Below are 21,084 nucleotides of genomic sequence, written 5' to 3'. Positions count from 1 at the left end.
TTATAGTTTTGCTCTGAAAAGGGCATAAAATACAGGAGCTTGGTATAAGTTGTAGGACCTAGATGTATATTTTAAGAAAGTCAGGTGAGAGGAACCCTTAAAATATATCTCAGAAAGCAAAAATAAACTGTTTGACCTGGAGGCTGCTGGAACAGAAGCTAACCTGATGTTGGACTCGGCTCTCATTGAAGTGTTTCAATTGAACCCGCTCTCCCCTATTTTACAAAGTGGGGTCAGGGGCCCCCTTCAGGTCTTCGCGAGGCTTCTTGAAATGAATTTATTTAATTAATTTTCACGACCAGATATTATAAATGAACTCATTTTGACAACAAAAATAGATTGTTTTTAAAACAGTGGGAGACGTGGTGGCCACAGTGTAAGCGCCTTTTTATTCCACAAGCATTACATTTGTGTTTTATCTACCGCTGCGGATGTCTGAATGGTGTACTGAGCCGTAGGAAGAAAAAAAAAAGAAAAAAAAAAGAAAAGAGCTTCCCTGGCAGGCATCATCCCCCTCAGTCAGTCTGACCGCCCACAGTCCGGGGGGAGAAAGTGCTGCTTTGTGAATGAAGGGAGCGGCGGAGGGCAGAAAACAAACTTTACCGATATTATCTCCTTTTAAAATCCAACGGAGAGCTTTCGACGGTGCAACAAGCGACACCTGGCCGACAAGGACCGAGAAAACACGGTAAGTCACGACATCTTTGAGGACCTTGTGGGGCACTGATAGAAACTAGATTGACAGGCTTTTTCTTTTTTTTTTCGACGGAAAGATGCATGCATAGCAGCACAACCGTGACTGGAATAACTGTCGAGAGATGGGAGATAATTTCAGGGCAGAACTGAACTCTCTCTTTATCTTAAAATGGCATTAATTTGTCCCAACATGTTTTTCCCAGAGAGTAACTGTCGTGCAAACTAATGGAGCTTCTTTAAGAAACATTTTACAGCCAAGCAGTGAGAGAATAGAATAGAATAGAATAGAATAGAATAGAATAGAATAGAATAGAATAGAATAGATGAGTGCATTCGTACCCATAGTGTACAGCCTACATTTCCATATTTAAGTTTACCGTAGTTTGTTGACCACATTCATTGTATTTGGGATAGAATGTGATTTAGGGATGAAACAGGATTAGCAAATTGCATCATATGTTTAACTTTATTCTTCGAAAAACTAAATATTTATAAAGAAGTCTAAACTATTTTAGATTATCTGCCCATTTAGTGATTTGTCCATAGCTAAAGCATCTCACCGTTTCATGCAAAGTTTCCATCTGCTTGCCAGCGTGTTTCGCAATATTACATGACTCATGCAGAAGACGTGCATTCCCAATGTCACCATGAACAAAAAATAGACTCATAGAAGACTCATTCATGATATTATGAGGTTTTGCCTCAAGGAAGTCTGGTCTGCAAGTGTAAGAATACAGTTTGATCTCAGCGCTGTGAACATACAGTAGTTTTCTGTGGTTCAGATTTTGTTTGAGATATTGTCCTTTTCAATAAAATCACAGTTTTTCTCCTCCTTGTACTTACAGTGCTCGAGTTAAGTAAGCAGTATTACTGTAGACAGTTACTAATGAGAAATGCAACTGGTGGTCTTTTTGTTGCAGAAGCTGCCCAGACATTTTGGAGAAGCTGTAAATCATGGTAGTCAGTTTGGCCTGTTTTGCATGTCTCTGTGTGGTGGCGGTGGTAGTTAGTGGTGAACCCTGCCTCATCATCAGCGAGATTAATGCCGACAACCCGAGACTGGACACCACTGAGTTTGTGGAGCTGTATCACACCAGTGGACAACGGGCGTCGTTGGACGGCTACACCCTTGTTTTCTACAATGGGAACGGGAACATAGCCTACAAGGTGCTGGACCTCAAGGGCCACAACACAGATGATAGAGGTTTCTTCCTGGTGGGCTCGGTGGACATGCTGCCCAAACCGGCCATCCCCCTGCCTCCAAATACCGTCCAGAACGGCCCAGACGCCATCGTCCTCTACCACACGTCTGCTGCCCGCTACAGCGAGAAGATGAACGTCACCACCCATGGGCTGGTGGACGCCGTCGTTTACATGACTCGCCGCAATGGGGGTGCAGAGTTCCTCGCTGAAACTCTGACACCCGGGGAGCCAGCCTTCGTCGAGGATGAAACAGCACTTGAGGGGGATGAGTCGATTGAGAGGTGCCTGCTGTCCGAAGATCGCTGGGGCTTTCAGGTGTCCTCACCCTCGCCTGGCCAACGGAACAACTGTACCCCACCTGCTGCCCAGGCGACCATCCCTGTCATTACTGAGCTGAAGCTAGGAGGAGGGCAGGTGGACGGGTTTGTGGAGCTAACTGAAGCCCTGGCTGCAGGTCCGCTTGTGCTGGTAGTGCTGGACGGGAAAACAGACAGGGTCAGTGTGAGTGCAGATGTGAACGTGGACACCTCCAGGAACGGGTTGATCTCCGTGACAGTAGAGAAGAGCTATATGAAAGGTCAGTGTGCTGCTGCAGGTTTTCACGGTCTGACCTAGACTACAAGTTAATATGAATGAAAATCGACAGACTGAAACTGTCGATTTTCATTCAGTCATTCTCTTTTGTTTTCATCGTAAATTCTTTGTTCCTGTTGTGATTTCCTTTCAGGAGATGAGTCAGGGGCAGTTGCTGTTTACAGCGGCAGAGCTACGGACTTTCCCGTCGGCAGTCCGCTGAGCCAGATACAGCCTCTAGATGCGTTTGTGTTTGCTGGACCTGGAAACAAGCCTAGTGCCAACCTCACAGAGACTCTCATCCCAGGCAGACAGCCATATCAACTCAGCAACAGGCAAGAAACTATCATAGTTTAGTGTTTAAAAAAAAACAACGCACAATTTGACTGCAGTATACACAAACAGTAGAAGAATCAAAACCAGTTCGGTAAAGCTGTGTGTCCTGTTTTTTGGCGTGACTATCAGAGGCATTAATGACGTTCAGTGGCTGTAGTTTCGAGTATTGTGCAACATGTTCTGTTAAGTGTGTTGCACTGAGTGGGGGAGATGGTCAACTTGTGACCACTGTTCCTCTTTTCTGAAGCATTTTTTTCCTGTGTGTTTTGCATTATCTCAGTATTCACAAGTATGCTCTCACTCGCACTGACTCAAAGACACTTAAATAGATTTTTGCATAACAACACTCAAAATTGACCTGAGAGTTTAATTAACAACTCTCTGACAAACACTGAGCATAATACAAAAACTATACAACATTTAACATTACAGCAGTCTCAAATGTAGAATGTATTTCAAGGCAATTTAACAAAATATGAATGTGTCTCTGAACATTAGCCAATTGTAATATTATAACCCATCAGAAGTGTCAATTTTTAAGGTTTATTTTCTAATTATCTCTTTATTCTGGCAGTTTGAGAGAGGGAGGCTTCTACCTCAGTCGCTGCGGTGTGGCCACCTGGACCAGAGATCCTGGTGTCTTCTGGGAGGCCCCGCAAACTCCCTGGCAGCCCAACCAGTGTCCCTGGCCGAAGATCTGCCCTCACAGCTTTGGTGAGTGTTTGTATTTACATTAGGTGTTCAGTATTAGCCTAGTTAAACCTGGCACAACCTTGCCAGCTCAAGTCAGTTCTTACTGACATGTTTGTCACCAAATTAATATTTTGTGCTTTCTCTCTGGAGTTTACAGGTAGAATGGAAGAGAATCAGTCATGCATGTGTTTGACAGGCAGTTGTAAGACGCAGATTTTACTGGAAAGCAAATACTGATAAATATATGTTCAAGCCACATTATAAAACAATGTCGATATTATAAAAACTACCTACAGTTGCTTTAAGTTTGCGCCAGCTGTCCAGTTGGTGAACACTAAACATCCAAACAGTTACATTATTCTCGGCACATTTTACTTCAAAGAAGTTTTTAAAGGATGGATACAGATTTTTTTAAAGTTTATCTAATACGACATGTGCTGCATGTACTTCCTGCTACTTAGAACTGTATATTTTACATTTAAAAATACAAACAAGTTTGAAACAGCATGCATGACAAACTGATAAATGAGATGGAGACAGTACGGAGATCCTTTGATGAAACAAAAATATGAAACAAAATATATCGCCGGGCTACAACTTAATTATGTGTGAGAACAAGATCATTATATCTTAGTGTGAGAGAGAGATTATCTGTGGCTGTGAGTAGTGTGGTAGTAAGATGAGTCATCTGCATGAAGAGACTGTTGTTATTTGTTGAATTCTTGGCTCATGTGTCATAAGGAGCTACTTGTATATGCTTGCAAACATGGATTAGTTGAATTACAGCTACATGCGGTTAACCATGGACTAACTGTCAGAAACGCTAAATTTGGCTTCTCAGAATGCACATGCTCAGACACACCCAACGCACTGTCCTCAGGGAAGTTATAGATTTCATCATTCACCAGCTGAGGAACTTGGGAATGAGGCTTACATCACTGGAGCATGCACTGAAGATATTAAGAAGTGAGAGCTAGAGGGTGACACTGCTTCAAGAGAAATGAAAGTTTATTGTCTGTTTGTTGGAGAAATCACTTGTGCAGTGATGCTTTCAGAATATTGAGCCTGTGGTTTACTGAGGGGGCGCATTTTTTTAAAAAAAGATGATTTTATCAGTTTGAAAAGCCTGTTGAAACATGCCATGCTGTGAAACAAACAGTTTTCTCTATAACATTGTGCTTTTTATTTATCCATCACATGTACTAATGAATGAGAGTCACATATTATTATATTTTCCAGCAGCAAAATAAGATCCTCACTCAGATTAAGATTATTAAAATAAATAAATCCTAAGAAGATCATGCAATGTTATTGAAAGCTCCAGAATATCTACAAAATGGACTTTGTGGTGACTGATAGGACAAGGACAGTCAAGTACAGTCCCTCAATCCCAATTCAAGTCCTTTTTATTATAATACCAGCTGTCTGGTGATACCAAGTGTGATCCAATACTTTTATTAACTTAAATATTGATTGAATATGTATCTGACACATTGAAATAAAAGGTGTTGCCTACTGAATTTGCCACACGTTAAGTTTCTTTAGCCAAATACTAAAGATCCTAGTACCGAAAGTATTAAGTTTTAGCTTAAATTATTGATATGATACTGATGAAATTTTTATCTGATAGAACTCTTGAAATTGACGTGATCAGCTGGATTGTTTTACTGTATCACTCTGGTGTTGTGGCAACTACAAAAACACAGTACTGCAGTGTTACAGAGTCAAGGTTCTTCCCTCACAAGTGATCTGTGTTTGAGTACAGACACCAGCTTGCATAGAGCACATAAACCTGACAACAGCTCAGATTCATTCTGTCCTGTCAAGTTATTCACGAAATTAACGTTGACTTGACCTCGCTCGCACTGCTCGCACTGCTCGCACTGCTGCACCCAAATAACCTTTCACATCCACACACTGTAATTTTCCCTCGCATATACAGAGAAATGATTGCACTGTAGGCAGTCGTAAAGGAGAGCAGTGCTGCAACACAAGCAGGTTGAGGTGGACAAAACTCAGTAAAACGCAGTAGAGAAAGGATCTGCACTTGATCAGCTTCCTTTTAGCCCATACTGATCCATTAAAATATGCCTGGATCAGCCCGATACTGATCATTAGGACCTGCTTGGAGCATCTCTAGTACAGCCTGTAAGTGTGTCGTTTGCATCTGGCTTTCTGGCTCAATTCTCATTCTTCTGATCTCTGTTTATTACAGTATTGAACATGTGATGTCAGCTTTGCCTCCACATTAAACCTGAGCTGTGGGTATTAACAGTATGAGACTTTCACTTACAGCTGTCCCGACACCGTGTCATGATCCAATATTTATTTTAGTTCCATTTTTTCAACAATTTTACAATGCACTTTAGGCCTGCATTAAAAGTAATGAAGCAGTTTAAATATGTTTAACAGCTGAATAGCTCTGCATTAAGAAAAAATATTGTTGCCTATAATAAGGTGTATACTGTCCTGCAGTATTTTCTATTCATAGAGAGTAGCTGTCATTGAGGATCTGAACAATAATAAATATGCATTCTTCAACCTCAGCGTGAACAAAGTACTGAGGTTTACATCCTTTAGTTTGATTTCAGGGTGCAGATCTTTGTTTGTCATTATTGACTTTCTTTTGTTAAACCTACTGACTACTACAAGACTTCAGTTGAGGATGCACCTGAGCCTAATATCCCTATATCCCAATTATGAGTTTTATCCATGAGTTGCATATTATGATGGTTACATGTAACATATGTAACCTTTTACCTTTTACACACCGATGTGATCAAATTAACTGCAGCGTCCCAAAATATGTGTCAAGCTCCTGATAGGGTCCCTCTACAGTCTGTCTGTAGTCTTCTCTAAGTATCAAGTGTTCAATCAGTACAGAGTGAACAGTATTTGCAGTGTCACTGGTGGCTTCCTAGGCGACTGCCAAAAGATGGCCCTGTGGTTAGAGACACTTCACCATTTATTGCATATGGTTAGTTTTGGCGGTAAAGACTCTGCGGTAAAGGATCCTCAGCAAGTCAACAACACCCAATACCAAACCTTTAATTATATAAGGAATAGGTGGAGGCGGTGGAGACGGTAGAAGCAGTGGTGGCAAGTAGTGCTGGCAAGAAGGAATCTACAGAGTAGACATGAGAACTGACAATTTATAGGGGCTTGAGTAGAAACGTGATTGGATGTTACTGGTCATCTAGTTCTTATCTGCTTTATCTCTATTGTCTCTTCAAATCTTGTTGGAAGTAGCTATGAATTTACAGGCAAAAGATGCATTTTTAATGTAACAGTTGACTTGGACATTGTTTTTCTTTGTGTATTCTAGGTGTATTATTAAATACGTTTTTCATCTTTGTGCATAAAAGCATGTGTGTGTGTATTTGTGTGCTTGGGCATACAAATTTATATAGTGTGGCAACATCAGGAAGCAGCATGGGGACAATACAGTGAGCTGTCCATACGAGTGAGCAGGAAAATTGGTATTTATCAAACACACTTTAAAACAAAGAACAATGATAAATCTCACCTATTCTACATCCATCCACTTGTACAGGTTCATTTACATACAGAAACACCCGCAGAATGCCACATGTGGTCAAACACATCCCCTTTAAAGTCTTACTAGTCTTAAAGGATCAGTGTGTAGGATTTAGTGGCATCTAGTGGTGAGGTTTCAGATTTCAACCAACTGAATACTCCTCCCCTTCCAAGCATGTAGGAGAACCTACGGTGGCTGCAAAACTCACGAAAAATGCGAAAGGCCCTCTCTAGAGCCCGTGTTAGCTTTGTCCATTCTGGGCTACAGTAGAAACATGGCAGTGCAATATGGCAGGCTCCGTGGAGGAGGACCCATTCCCTATGTAATATCAATGTCAGTTTCAAAAGAGGAAAGAAAACAAGGTGGTATCTCACTCCCTTGTATTCTTCCTCAAAAGACTTACCACAGTGCACTGAAGTGCAGTCAACTCTTCTGTTGTTCTTTTACAGGTTTTATTGTCAGCATGTGTTACTCCGTTATGTCAACAAACAAATATCTGCCACAGGTTTATTTTTTTTCTTTTTCCAGAACAAGAAAACACATTTAATTCATAAAACATTCACAAAATATTCCCACTCGACTGAAAGATGCTGTCAAACTCTGGCAAAGTAGGAAATTTGTTAGTCAGTGGACTCAATACAGAAAATTCATTGGCTTGTAAACATAAGCCACATGCTAAGATGTTCAGTAAATGCCAATTGTTCATTGATAATTACCTTTAATCATTGTCAAACAACCGTGTGCATGCATGTTATAGCTCCAGTCTTCTGTGAACCACGTTCAACATGTTGACAAGGTCACAGGAGCACACTAACAGCTTCAAATTGTTCAATGAAACATATAGAGAACCAGAGTATTATCCATATGAGATCAATTAGGCGATTTAGATACACTCTTAGAGATTGTGGGTGTTACTGTGTATAGTTGAATATAAATTATATCATTAGAGATCGCATGTATGGCAACATCATCATCATTTATCACTGATATGTATGTCACCATCACATTGTATGATGTTTTACCAGTAATTTCCACTGTACTGTATATAATAATTTATACATTGATATTTGGAAAACAATACTTTGTCATTTTTTTATGAATTCCTCTTCAGTTGGAGTCTTGCAGAAACTTTCTCTCAATTGTATACTTTAAAAAATAATATTGACATCCCATGAAACAGACGAACAACATTGTGTGAAATGTTCTCTTATATGCAGTCAAAGGGGGTTGTTTATTACTTCCAGTACATAGGCTGAGTGGTGAAGCTGATGATTTTCCACACAATATTTTTTTCCTCAAATGTCAAGATATGGCCATTATAAGGCAGTAATAAATGGGATCTTGCTAAATGAATGTTTTCCTTTTTAGAAAAGAAACTATGAGTAGCAAAATTAATTGGTAAGCAGGCTTATTCGCTTTCTTGTTGAGAGTTACATGAGTTCGACACCACTCTCATTTCTTCTTCTGCTCAGTATGAAGCAGCTGACAGCAGCCAGTTATCTTAGAGTAGCATAGAGACTAGAATCAGGGGGGAAGAGCTAACTAAGCTCTGTACAAAGGTAACAAAATCTGCCTATCAGCACCTGTAAAGCTCACAAATCAACATGTTATATGTCATTTGTTAAATCCATAGAAAAACTGAGGTGTAAAAATGACAAATTGAACAAATTCTTTAACAACACCTAATAAATGCCTTCCTTTATGTTTCAGTCGTTCCAGGAGGTACAGATGCTCCACCACACCTCCCACCCTGGGGGAACAGCGACTTCCTGATCAATGAGCTGAACACTGATACACCTGGCGCGGCTGAGGATGGCGAGTACATTGAGCTGTGGCACCCATCAGGACGCCGTGTCTCCCTGCAGGGCATCTGGATACTGCTGTTCAGTGCACACAACAACAAACCCTACAGGGAAATCAGCCTTAGCGGACACTTCACCACTTCCAAGGGCTACTTCCTGCTGGGCAGTGACCGGTTGGTGCCAGCTCCGTCACTCCGCCTGCCTCCCAACACCATCCAGAACGGACCGGACGCTGTGGCTCTGTATCGCAGCCCTTTCGGCCCACCATCAGCTGTGCAGAGAGGGATCCCCACCAGAGGCCTGCTGGATGCAGTTGTGTACCGACAGAGAGGATCAGATAGGGAGGCACAGGAGCTGAGTAAAGCCCTGACGCCGGGACAGCTGCCCCTGCTGGAGGATCCAGAGGTTCTGCTGGGTGATGAGGCCCTCAGTCGCTGTAGAGGCCTTTACCCCTGTGACCTGTCTGCTTTTTCAGTGAGTACAAAGGGTAGGGGATTCAGAGGGCAGACTGAAATTTAACAGGAATGTATGTTTTATTAGGTCAGAGGCTGTGATTTTTTTTAGAAATGACAGAAATACATCATTGTGGAAAACAAAGAGCATAAATGCTGATTGAAACTGAAATGTCTAATGAATACACACAACTTTAATCAAACATTTGGCAGTTTCGGAGTAACAGCTTAGCTAAATTCAGATGCTGATGTATTCTTGTACCAAAGATAATTAAAGCTCCTATAATCATAAACATTACACATGCATCAATAACTACAGGTGGCTCCACCCACCCCTCTGAGGGAGAACAGCTGTCCCCGCCCTCCTCCAGCGCCTGAGGGTGTGGTCATCAGTGAGGTGGCTAGTAGCCACTGGACTAATCACAGCCAGCAGAGGGCCTTCGTGGAGCTGCACGGGCCCCCCAAGACAAACCTGTATGGCCTGGTGCTGACCGTGTTTGAGCAGGAGCGCAGCGAAACCGTCATCGCCCTTCCTTTGACAGGATCTATTGACCAGAATGGATTTTACATCATTGGAAATGTCACTGGAGCAGGTGAGGGCAGTGGGCAGTGTTGTCAAGGGATGGATTACTGTTAATAATGAAACAAAAGATTTCCTATCTCCTCTTTTTTATTTTGTACCCACTCTCTCCATTTCTCTCTGTTCTACTTCACCTCCTCTCTCTACTGCATAGATCAGACTTTCCCCGAGGGCTCCTCAGTGCCAGTGCGAGGAGCAGTGGTACTGTGCTATGACCTGTTCAGTGTTTGTAGAGCTGGCACTGCTCTGACCAACTCCAGTCTCAGGGACGTACTGGTGTTTAGTGAAAACCAGAAGCTGCTCTCCTCTCTGTCCACCACCAGAGGGAGACAAGTGATTCCAGCTCTCAGGTACACAACTGCATGAATCATAGAGATACTTTTACACTAATGATAAGTCTTAAACCAAATTAAGGCTATAATCTGATTGTCGAAAATGAAAATAATCTTAACTGGGGCAAGGCCACAGACTGAGAACCTGGTAAAACAACCTTGGTTCATGCTCAGTTTTTTTATGTTTAGCATTCTTAGCTCACTTTAACATAATGTTTAGACAGAGTTAGCAGCATGCTATGTTGTCAGGGCCTCTAACAGTATTGTAGGTAGCTGATATGACCATAGTTCTCCAGTCAGCTACTACAGTGTGGCAGTGAACCAGCATGCAGGATCCTGAAACCGAAGCAGCTAATTGGGATACAGCTGAGCTTTTCCTGCTGTGCTATTCCTTCTGTGAAAAAGGCATATTATGCTTCATACTGTAGGATTCCAGGGTTTATTTTAGGTCAGCTGCCTCCATCGACATCATAAGAAATCAATACACTTGACTTACATAAAACCGTAAATGTTCAAGAAAAAAATGTGCAAATTCACACAGCATATGCCACATATTTAATGAGTCAGGATCTGTCAGACCCGATGAGTCAGGATCTGTCAGCAGATGACAGTGATTGATCAGGTTTACAGACTGCACATGTGCTTCCTGTTAATGAATGAAAGCAGCATGACTCAAAAACAGAAAACCTTTCTTGTTTTTTTTATGGGCTGAAAATGTTTGAGATAAACAGTTCAATCAGTGACAATCAGCTGGGTATGTATGGAGGAACATTCAACACCTCGTCAACCAGTTTCCTTGGGGAGATCCTGTATTTCAGACAGTGATTGGTTCACAGTAGCCTTTTTACAGCAGCTCATATTCCATCACTGCAGCTCAGGACAACATGAGGAGGCTTCCTGAATATGTTTTTTTATAGAGTCAACAGGATGGTGATTGCAGAAATTTAAATAAATACATATATCTGAATATACACCTGCACACTGAATTAGCACTTTGTGAATTCTAGGTTACATACAACATTTGGGTCACATCGACCTTATCAAACATTAATCAAGCACTTATTTTCATCAAGTTAAACTATTTGTAGTTTTCCTTCCCAGCTTCAGAAAATTCAGTTTCAGACCCAGATGGTAGGTTTGTCTTGATTTCAGGTTCTACATATGGAACACTGATGTTGAACTTTCTAAATGTTTTATGGTCCCAATACAGATGAACCAACATTCATGCTGGACATGGTGCTGGTCTTCAATGAAAACTGTAAAGGATTTGGAGTGATAGGTGGAGATTTCAGTTGCACGTTGAATTCTGTTAAATCTAATCAGACTAAAAGCCATAGCTCTAAATCTTCAAAGGTCCCTCATGGGTTATGTGCAGAACATGGCCTAACTGATGTTTGGTGTGAATTAAACCAGGGTGTCAAAGATTATACTTTTTTTTCAAATGTTCATAATTCATATTCTCAAATAGATTATTTTTTTGTCCACTCAAAATACATGCAAACAATAAAAGATTGTGGAATTAGTCCAATTATTCTTTCAGATCATGCCAGATTTAATTGAACTCTTCATTTGGGTAGGGAACACTTTATCTTTAAGCGATGAAAATTTGATACCTTCATACTTAAAGATAAAAAAATTACATCAAAAATGCAAGTGTGGATAACAAATTGTATAAAGGAAAACAATGATCCCCTCATAGATCCCAATATTATCTGGGAGGCCGCAAAAACCACTTTAAGAGGATTAATTGTTTCATATGTTTTGTTTAAAAATCATGAAAAACTGATGCAAAGACAAGAACTTGAGAGAGAAGTAGAAAGATGTGAATAACTTCATAAGACATCATCTAAACCTCAACATTTCAAATGAAATCATAAAAATGAACTATGTCGGACAAAAGCATTATGAATTTGGTAATAAACCAAGTAAATTACTCGCCCATTAATTAAATACGGATCAAGCAGAAAGGGTTATTAAAGCAATTTGCTTCAAAGACAATAACATAACCATCACCCAAAAGAGATTAACCAGGCTTTTTTTGAATTTTATAATAAACTCTATGAAGCCCACAGTAACTATTCACAAGATAAACTGGATAACTACCTCCAAAGTATCAATTTAGTTAAATTATCTGAATTAGATCAACACCACCTTAATTAGCTATGCACAAAAGCAGAAGTTCTGGCTACAGTTCATTTGATGCCTACAAACAAAAGCTCAGGGCCAGATGGCTTTTCAGATGAATTTTATAAAGAATTCTGGACTGATTGTCACCCTATTTTTATGTTAATGATTGATAATTTTTGTCACAGTAGAGTACTCCGTCAGTCAATGAATCATGCACATATCAGTGTGTTAACATGAAAGTGGCAAGGACCCCTTAAATTGTTCCTCTTTTAGACCTGGACCAAATACATAAACACCCACACCCTGAGAATTAACACTTTGTAAATTATAGATTACACGCAACATTGATCAAGCGTTTATTTTCGTTATACATATAACTATTTTTAGTTTTCCCTCCAGTAAGCAGCATCGGTTTAGGCTGCTGTGATGTTTTGAATTGCTTACTCAGTATATGTCAGTAATTCACTTCTTTCCCATAATCAACTGTACGCATGCTGGGTTTTTTTTTCAATTCTGTTTATTTTATGTTTATTATTGAGGTTGTAGTAGGTGGTTGCGGTATACTGGAGTGTTCCTAATATTGTCCACTCCTACAGTAACTACTGTATATGAGACTGATTATCCAGGATCACCAAAAGGCAGAAGGAACAATGTATAAATTCATACAAAAATAATCCCTCTCAATCACTTATGACCCACTAGAATTGTCTTTGCAGTCCACCAAACCAATGGGTGACATCACAGTGACTACATCCATTTTTTTTTTTTTTACAGTCTATGGTTTACAAATTGCAACCAACAAATCCTTCTCATTCTGCCTTTAAGAGAGCATTACTATGATCATGAACATGTAATGTTACAATCAAAATATTGCAGTTAAGCTGTTTGGTAGATCTGTTTTTTGTTTTTACCATATCATCATTAGTATTACTACACACCTATATCTTTCAATTGTTGCATGCATGTGCAGGTCCGTGGAAGATGGTTCTGTCTCACTAAGCCGTTGTTCATGCTGTGAAGTGAGGAGCCCCTCCTCTTGGACGAGCTCCTCCCCTACGCCCCGCCGCAACAACACCTGCCCAAGCTCCGCCTTCTCCAGTCAAATTGACCTTTGCCTTGGACCTCTGTCCAATGGCTGGCAGGAGGGGTCAGGAGGTAATTCTAAAATAAACAGAGCTAAAATGCATTTGATGTGAAACTGAATAAAATGTGGCTCTGACACTTAAAACCACGATGTGTATGACAAGTTTCCAACTTTGCTTAATTGTACATTAGATGTAAACCAAAAGCATAAAAAGAAAACCGTTAGTTTTAACAAATATTGTTAAAATTAACCTTTTTTGTTATTTTTCTTGACTAAAGTCACTTAATGCTCAGCTCATAGCTTCTTCTCCCTTTGCTTCAGACTGCAGCGGTCTAATCCAGGGGAAGAGAGTCACTGAGGTTGCCGACTACCTGGAGCAGAAGTGTCACTGTGGCATATCTGCCTTATATCTCCAAGGTGAGACAGATTCACTCACTATGAATTGAAACGTTAACATTTGGCTGATTTTTTTTTTTTTTTTTTTTTTTTTTTTAATGTTAGAGATGACTGCTTCATACCTGAGCTTAGAAAAAAGTGTTTGTTCATTCAAAGGATTTTAGTGAAACAGATTACAGATCACTGACATCACTGGCTTTGGAGAAGATCTTGACACCTGACAATCAACACAGCAAGCACAGGTCACTGTTACAGTATCATAGAGTAGTAGTGAAGTAGGGAAAAGGAACAGTGTTTAAGTTGCTTGAACATACCATTATAGCTGAGTGCAAATGTATTGAGTGTGTAGTGGTGTAAGAGAGACTCACAGGAGATGAGCAATACTCAGGAGCTCTTGTAACCCCCAAAACCATTTCCAGCTCTGGAAGTTAATGCTCACATAAGGAAATCATTAAGAGATAGACAGACTCAGGTGTAACTACTTCATCCAACCTCTCTCATATACAGTAAATAACCATCATGAATTGTGTCCTTAAATTGTAAACTCCTATTTCCTGTTTTCACAATGTAAATCCAGTAATGACCCAGTTGAAAAAAATATGATTGAAATATTTGTGTGTTCATGTTCAAGGAGCCAACTTCTCTTGCGTGTCTGGGTGGCTGCGAGTGTGGGGGAACATCCAGGCGCTGTCGGACCATCAGAAGGCCCTCATTATCCAGACGTCCCACATGAATCCTTCACCTGCTCAGGGAGACGTCTGCTCCTCTCCCACCACCGACCGTTACACCAGCATAGGTTAGCGCAACGAAGCAAACACAAACAGTCCTTTCATGCTTAAAACGCAGCACCTGCAGTAGGTGTCACAATATATTTATTATCACTTTAAAGGGAAAACAGATAACATTCAGTTAAATTAATGAATTAATAGTGTGTTCCACTGGGAAAATCCACCTCGTTAAATGCTCTCAATGTGGTCTCCTGGGTCTTGAATCACACCATAAAAACCTAGCGACATCCAGTCTTGTGATGACTCTTCTCCCAGATGTGTCAAAAATTATCTCGGAGAATATACTGCAGATCTAAAATGGAATCTAGATATGTTGTCTGGATAAATAGATAAGGGATTGGATTTTGATCAGTGTGGCATATTATCATTATTGTGATCTTATCCCAAGTCAGTGTAATCTGTACAATGTGTTCTCAAAAGTTAGAAAGTATCTGCCCCAGGTAGAGACATCATCACTGTGTGTCTTGAGGCTTATATAAGATGTTTCAACAAGGTAAAGCAAATTACAGGTTGTAGAATAACATCATTCCAGTTAACCCAATGTCAGATAGATAATAAAAAGCCATTTTTATAGCACTTTTTACACAAGGAATGCAGCTCAAAGTGCTTCACATTACATCTGCCATGTGTTCATTTGATGAAAGCATAGACATTCAAGGCCACAATAAGATTGTTTATTATGTGAAAGTGTATCCAGTCACAGATCACCTTTTTAATAGCAGTTGTAAATGAAGTCCATTCTGGTGATTGCAACTTCTCAGTATGAGAACCTTCCGAATTCATTGCAGATGTTTACCGCTTTCATCTCTACAGACAAAAGAATGAAGACATTTCTTTTTCTCCTTGTTAAAGCTTTTGAAAAGCATCGTCCTTCCCTGAACTTTGGTGGTGGTTTTAAAAATGAACCTGACATTTTTTCGGAGCTGAATGGACTCCTCTTTGAGGGACATTCTTGAAAGTTGAAAAGTTCTTGCTCATTCAGTTGCTAGATTTTTTTTAACAGAATCATGAAGCAGACAACCCTTACACCTGCCAATACTGACATCCAAAAACACAAAATATTTTTTATGTCAAAGGGAACGACCCCATCCTAATCCGACAAAACAAACACAATAGTCTCTTAAAGGCGCAAAATTCAGTTAAAAAAGCTGTTATTACATTTCTGTGAATAGATGAATGAAAATCAAGATCTTGTTCTTAAAAATAAGTGGTATCCACCTATTTTGTTACCTGATTATTAGATTTTAATTCATGTTTTTATAGTGTATAGTATTTTTTCATATTTACAGTATGTATGTATGTGTATATTTTTGCATATTTAACATGTATGCTGGCAGATTTCATAGTATATTTGTCAACTTTGACAACTAATTTGAAAGCAACCAAATGAGAACAATGTTCATAATTTAATGACTAGTGTCGTTCATTGAAATTGATTTTATTATGACTCCAGCAGTCATTCATTACATTGAAGCATTAAATAATAGTGAACCATTTAAGAGCTTGTAGCTCTTGATTTGTGAGCTGTAATTACCATAAATTGAAACCACCAAAAATTCCACCTCAACTACAAAGCAGTGGCATGAAAAATGTTTAATGGGGAGAAAACAAAATTTACAGGTCAACATTTCAAGCCTTTTTATGACTAAATCTGACCTGCTGTTATACTTGCTGTTGCAGTGTTACTCTGCAACAGTGTGAAAACAAACTGGAAATACTTAAAGGAAATGTATTTACTCATTTATGGTCTGTTTTTTTTCAGGAATAGCTATTTATATTCTGTCATTATCTCTATATGTAGTATTTTTTATTGTTGGTGGTGGAATTCACCAATCCTGCATGGCATAGGCAGCTTTAAATAGGCACCTTTTTAAATTGTGGGACCTCTAGTATTAAACGGCACTTGCTGTTACCAGGGTAACCACTGGTGTTGCCAAATCAATCAGGACTGATATCTCAAGGAGCACCCCTGTGACTTTAAATGTTAAACAAGCATAGTTTTTAATAATACATCTGGAATACTATCCTGAGATGTTAAAATATGTTTTATTAAAAAGAATTAAATTATTAACTGCTTAGTTGGGTCTCAAAAAGCTGGCATGCACACTCACATGAGATGATGGGAGAATATTATAGCAGTTTTAAGGTGAAACGTGTAACTAATGCATCAAAGTGAAAATGCAGTGTTTTTTTCATGTACATATAATTCATTTTTTTAGATGAGAGAATCAGAATTTCTATTATACCCACTGCTGCACTGTTAGTCTGCTACATGCAGTAATAGTCTGTCTCCACTGCTGAAATTATCTGTCACAACAAGGCTATTTATGTATGATGCCTCACATGGGCTTTGAGAGAGTGAAGGACATAAAAAATGAGTTGCAGTTTCAAACTTTCATTGGGGTGTTTGGGTTGCTGTGGTGTGTTTAAACTGATTTACGTGTTCAGGAAATGTAACTGAGATTTTATTTGGCTCTGTCCTACTGTAGCGTCTACCCTGGGGTTACAGATAGGCCTTATAGTAGCAGTGTTGCTGCTGCTGGGACTCGGAGCTGCTCTGTTCACATATTTCTACAGGAGGAGGTAAGGAGTCTTGTTTTTATTATTCCCATTATCTCTTTTATGTGCTGGATGTTCACACTAATATTTTAGACTCCCTCTTCACATGACAGCAGTATTTCATTCCTGTATTCTTTGCTGGTTTGCTGAAAACCTTCACAAAGTCAGATAAATAACATTTGATTAATCTTTTGACTTGTTATGCTTGTTTCTGATTACACAGTGATTGAATGTGAATAGATATTTAATAACAAATGTTTGTAATTGAGAGTCGAGAATGCTCATTTAGCTCCATTGTTGTGAACCTTGCTCTGAAGGTTTGTTTCTTTGCTTTCTTATTCACAAAGGCAGTCACCTCAGTATAATAAGTCAGTATTTCAGTATGAAAATATAAACATATAAAATAGTTGTACAACTGTGTGTTTGAATATTACCATTTACAAATTTGCAGGTAATCAAATAACCATAAAGTAATTGTCAGACAGACAAGTAGACCCTTAAGGGTCATAAGCACTGGGTTAGTTGCCAGTTTGCCCAGTTGGTAATCCAGCCTTAGACTCATCATTTTACACAAACATTAATCAGTCATAGAGGGAGGAAGTCCATTGTGGAGACACAGATTTCTCCACCAATTGTCACATCTCACTCCTTACTCCACTTTTTCTTAAGTCATAGCAGAGTTGAAGGAATCTCTTGTGCTTCACAAGTATGTTTTAATTGGTGTATAATCTCCTGAAAATAAGAATTGTTGTGTTTTTGTTAGCTTTGAATGGGCCCTTTATATAGGGCGCGAGTCCTCCTCCATGGAGGCTGCCATGTTGCACTGCCATGTTTCTACAATAGCCCAGAATGGACAAACTAAACACTGGCTCTAAAGAGGACCTTTTGTGTTTTTCATGAGTTTTTTGCAGCCACTGTAGTTCTCCTCCATTGAAGCCTGACTCTTAATGGAAAAGCAAACATGCAAAAAGAGGTGTTATTGAATGTTGTTCTCCTCTTTTGCACACACCAACATCCAGTGGGCTGCCCTTCTTACATTATGAGGTGACAGTAGATTTCCAGGGAATTACTGCTCAATTGTGTGTGCGTGTGTGTTTTGTTAATGCTGTTGTTTCTATTCTCAGGCGTCCTCTGGACTATTACACCATGGAGCTGAGTGAACACGCAGAGGGACTGTCAGATCTATAATCTAGGCTTCGAATCACTGTGTTTGCGTCTGTAAGTGCTCGTGTTCGTGGGAGGACTTCAGCAGAGAGAGCGAGAGAGAGAGACGTGGGTAATCAGAGGTTAATTTGACCTGTACGTTACTGATTGTGCGGTTGTTTTGACGTGAATGTCACCACAAGTGTCCTTCCCTGTCTTCAAAACATCACTGATGAAAATGAGTGATAGTTTTTTTCATGCAACAAGTGACACTTTAAGACATGAAATCAGACAGTCCGTAAGAGGATGTGAAAATTTTAAAAACATCAGATAATAACATATTTTTGTAAAGGTCAGTGTGCAGCCTTTGCATGCGAACAGTGCTGGTTACTACTTTTAAAAGAAAAGGAAGATGAAAGTGAGGGTTTTTTTTAATACTTGACGTAAAAGTAAAGTCCTTAATGGTCATTTCTGTTGACTCGTCTATGTAACTGTGGGAAAAGCCTTTAAATTGAAAAAAAAAAAAGGTTTTGATTTATGCAGGAATTTCTCTCAATTTTAATGACATTTGCTTCATCACGTTCTCAACTGGCACTACAGTGTTTTAACAACAGGCTTTGTAATCAAGATAATAATTGTCATCTCACGTTTATTCTTCAAAATGATCAACTTCCTGCTTTGTTTTCCTGCTACATGCTGTAATAGTCAAGTTTAGACTCTAGTCACTCAAAGGGCTTGATTGTTTGTTTTTTTTTTAAATGTGAATGTCTTTAGCTAACTTGTGATGAGTTTCTGTAACCACTTTTGTATGCTTACTGTATGTAAAGCAAACTGTTTACATTTTCCTGATTTGAAATTTTAGAAAAAAGTGATGTGAGAGACTGATGTTGAAGACAAAGTAAGTTCTCGAATGAAGAATATTTGTTTTTAGAGGTGAGAGATTGCTTAATGTTGATGCTATTTTATGTTTAATTTGTGGTTCAAGCGGCTCAGAAACCTATTCTGTGCCATTACGTGTGTGTTGTTTTCTTGGTCAGCTGGTTTCCTCATTTGTTAGAGGGAAAGTACAGCCATCTCTGCTGCAGCCATAAGTGTAAATACTATGAATATGATGTTGGTTTTCTCAGGGGGGGAGGCATTTATCACCAATCTGAAGTGATAACTTATTGTCGAACCACAGAAACTAGATGGGTTCAGAGCAAGTTAGTTTGTTTCTAAATTGAAGTGTAATTTCAAATAATCATAAATTTGCCAACACAAAGTGCCATGAAATAAGCATATATATGCTTGGATATGCTCCATTTTTAATAATGTTGATGTGCCACTTAGCTTGTTATGTAGCCTTACTCATCTGCTGAGGTGCACAGAATTTTAGTTTGTTTGCTTTAATCACCTTGGTAATCTTCTGTTCTAATTTTACAGTATTGGCATTTCTTAATACACCTCTGTCAAGCAAAATTTATCCCATGAAGTCATATTTATTTTTACAGCAACGTTGCTGCTTTCATAGTTCAAGTTCAACTATTGAGTGAAAATGAAGCTAGAAAATCAGACTCAATCATGTAAATTAAAGCTTTTTTAAGCTTTCAAAGTGAGCAGATATAATGTTTTCCCCCTTGAAAGTATGTTATGCAATGTTCAATGTACAGTATGTCTGGAATTTCATTGTAAAGTTCTATATCTTTTAGGTTTTTTTTGTTAAAATGGTACTTGTAAGTTTTGAACAAAAAGGAGAAGGCAGTTGCAATATTGACATGCAGGTGTGTTGACTCTTGAATAAAATTTGAGTTATATCTGTCCTGCAGAAGCAACACAATGCTGTTAATGTAACAGTTTAGCTTAAACATTATGATTTCTTGTTTAAAAGATATGTTCACAATTTTTCAAATCTGTCTTAAAACAAACTGCAGTCATTCTTTCTGCTAATTCTGCCTGTTAAGAGATGAAAATGTACTTGCAATGTAATTGATGGGGACCAAATCCACAGTCCTTGTTTTGTGCAAAAATGTATTTAAATGGTCTCAGCTGTCTGAGTTAGTCAAATCAAGTGGATATCTTCCAAACATAGTCTTTTAAGTATAAAATTCCCTCTTTGTGCCTCCCTGTTGAGTGTCAGTGGAATGATCGTAACAAAAAGAGGGAATTTGCCACTAAAAAGGCTTCATATTAGCTTCAAATAAACTTTTTGCACAAAATCAGGGCATCTCTTACATTGAAAGTGTTTTATGAAGGGATCTCTTAATGGTCAGTATGAACAAAAGGAATGATTACAGGAAGAAAAACATACAACAATCATAAAAAGTGGAAAAAAAATGATATTGCTGAATTTGAGTAGTGAAGAACTTTTTCTTTTCCTCAGTTGTATACTCACAGATTTAGTAACAGCACTGTGTTCTGTAAGAGAAACCAGAAACTCACAAATCTTATTACTGGGGACTAAAAGTATGTACAAATAGTAAAATATTCATGGTCTACAGCTGAGTACTTACACATTGAACAACATGAAAACACTGGAAAGACAGTTCTCCATGTCATCTGCATTCAGGGCAGGATTTAAGAGCTTTCTTTTCATTGTTTGCCTTGTTTTTCCTGTTTCCATTCCAATGTCATGCTCATGTAGCAGGTTTAAAATTAAAAAAAACTTCCACAGATGTGCAATTAAGTTTCACAGTTCCTTGTTCTGTAGTAGTCTTTGTGCTATCTACATGTTATTTTTAAGGTGTGCACTTTACAGCAGTGTCACTTCCTCCCAATCTTATCTTTGCTCTTTTCAGTTTTCTCA

At 39.0% G+C, this 21,084-nt stretch overlaps 1 protein-coding gene across 1 annotated transcript; it reads left to right on the top strand.

Annotated features, from left to right (window-relative positions):
- The first annotated feature begins 312 nt into the window (after positions 1 to 312).
- Positions 313 to 20,960, top strand: si:ch211-183d21.1. The gene is made up of 12 exons (XM_044337401.1): positions 313 to 688; positions 1,617 to 2,476; positions 2,627 to 2,807; positions 3,383 to 3,522; positions 8,750 to 9,315; positions 9,613 to 9,886; positions 10,028 to 10,223; positions 13,303 to 13,487; positions 13,738 to 13,833; positions 14,444 to 14,608; positions 17,090 to 17,183; positions 18,284 to 20,960. The coding sequence occupies exons 2-12, from the start codon at positions 1,651 to 1,653 to the stop codon at positions 18,345 to 18,347; spliced, it is 2,787 nt and encodes a 928-aa protein (XP_044193336.1). The 5' UTR covers positions 313 to 688; positions 1,617 to 1,650; the 3' UTR covers positions 18,348 to 20,960.
- The last annotated feature ends 124 nt before the right edge of the window (positions 20,961 to 21,084 follow it).

The sequence above is a fragment of the Thunnus albacares genome, chromosome 20 (assembly GCF_914725855.1).
Source record: "Thunnus albacares chromosome 20, fThuAlb1.1, whole genome shotgun sequence".
Taxonomy (NCBI): domain Eukaryota; kingdom Metazoa; phylum Chordata; class Actinopteri; order Scombriformes; family Scombridae; genus Thunnus; species Thunnus albacares.
This window is presented reverse-complemented; position numbering and strand designations above follow the sequence as displayed.

Bases quoted from the DNA above. Each gene is read 5' to 3' on its own strand.
- si:ch211-183d21.1 (XM_044337401.1), top strand. From the start codon at position 1,651: ATGGTAGTCAGTTTGGCCTGTTTTGCATGTCTCTGTGTGGTGGCGGTG. The intron at 2,477-2,626 runs GTCAGTGTGCTG...ATTTCCTTTCAG, and splicing joins AGAGAAGAGCTATATGAAAG to GAGATGAGTCAGGGGCAGTT. The intron at 17,184-18,283 runs GTAAGGAGTCTT...TTCTATTCTCAG, and splicing joins ACATATTTCTACAGGAGGAG to GCGTCCTCTGGACTATTACA.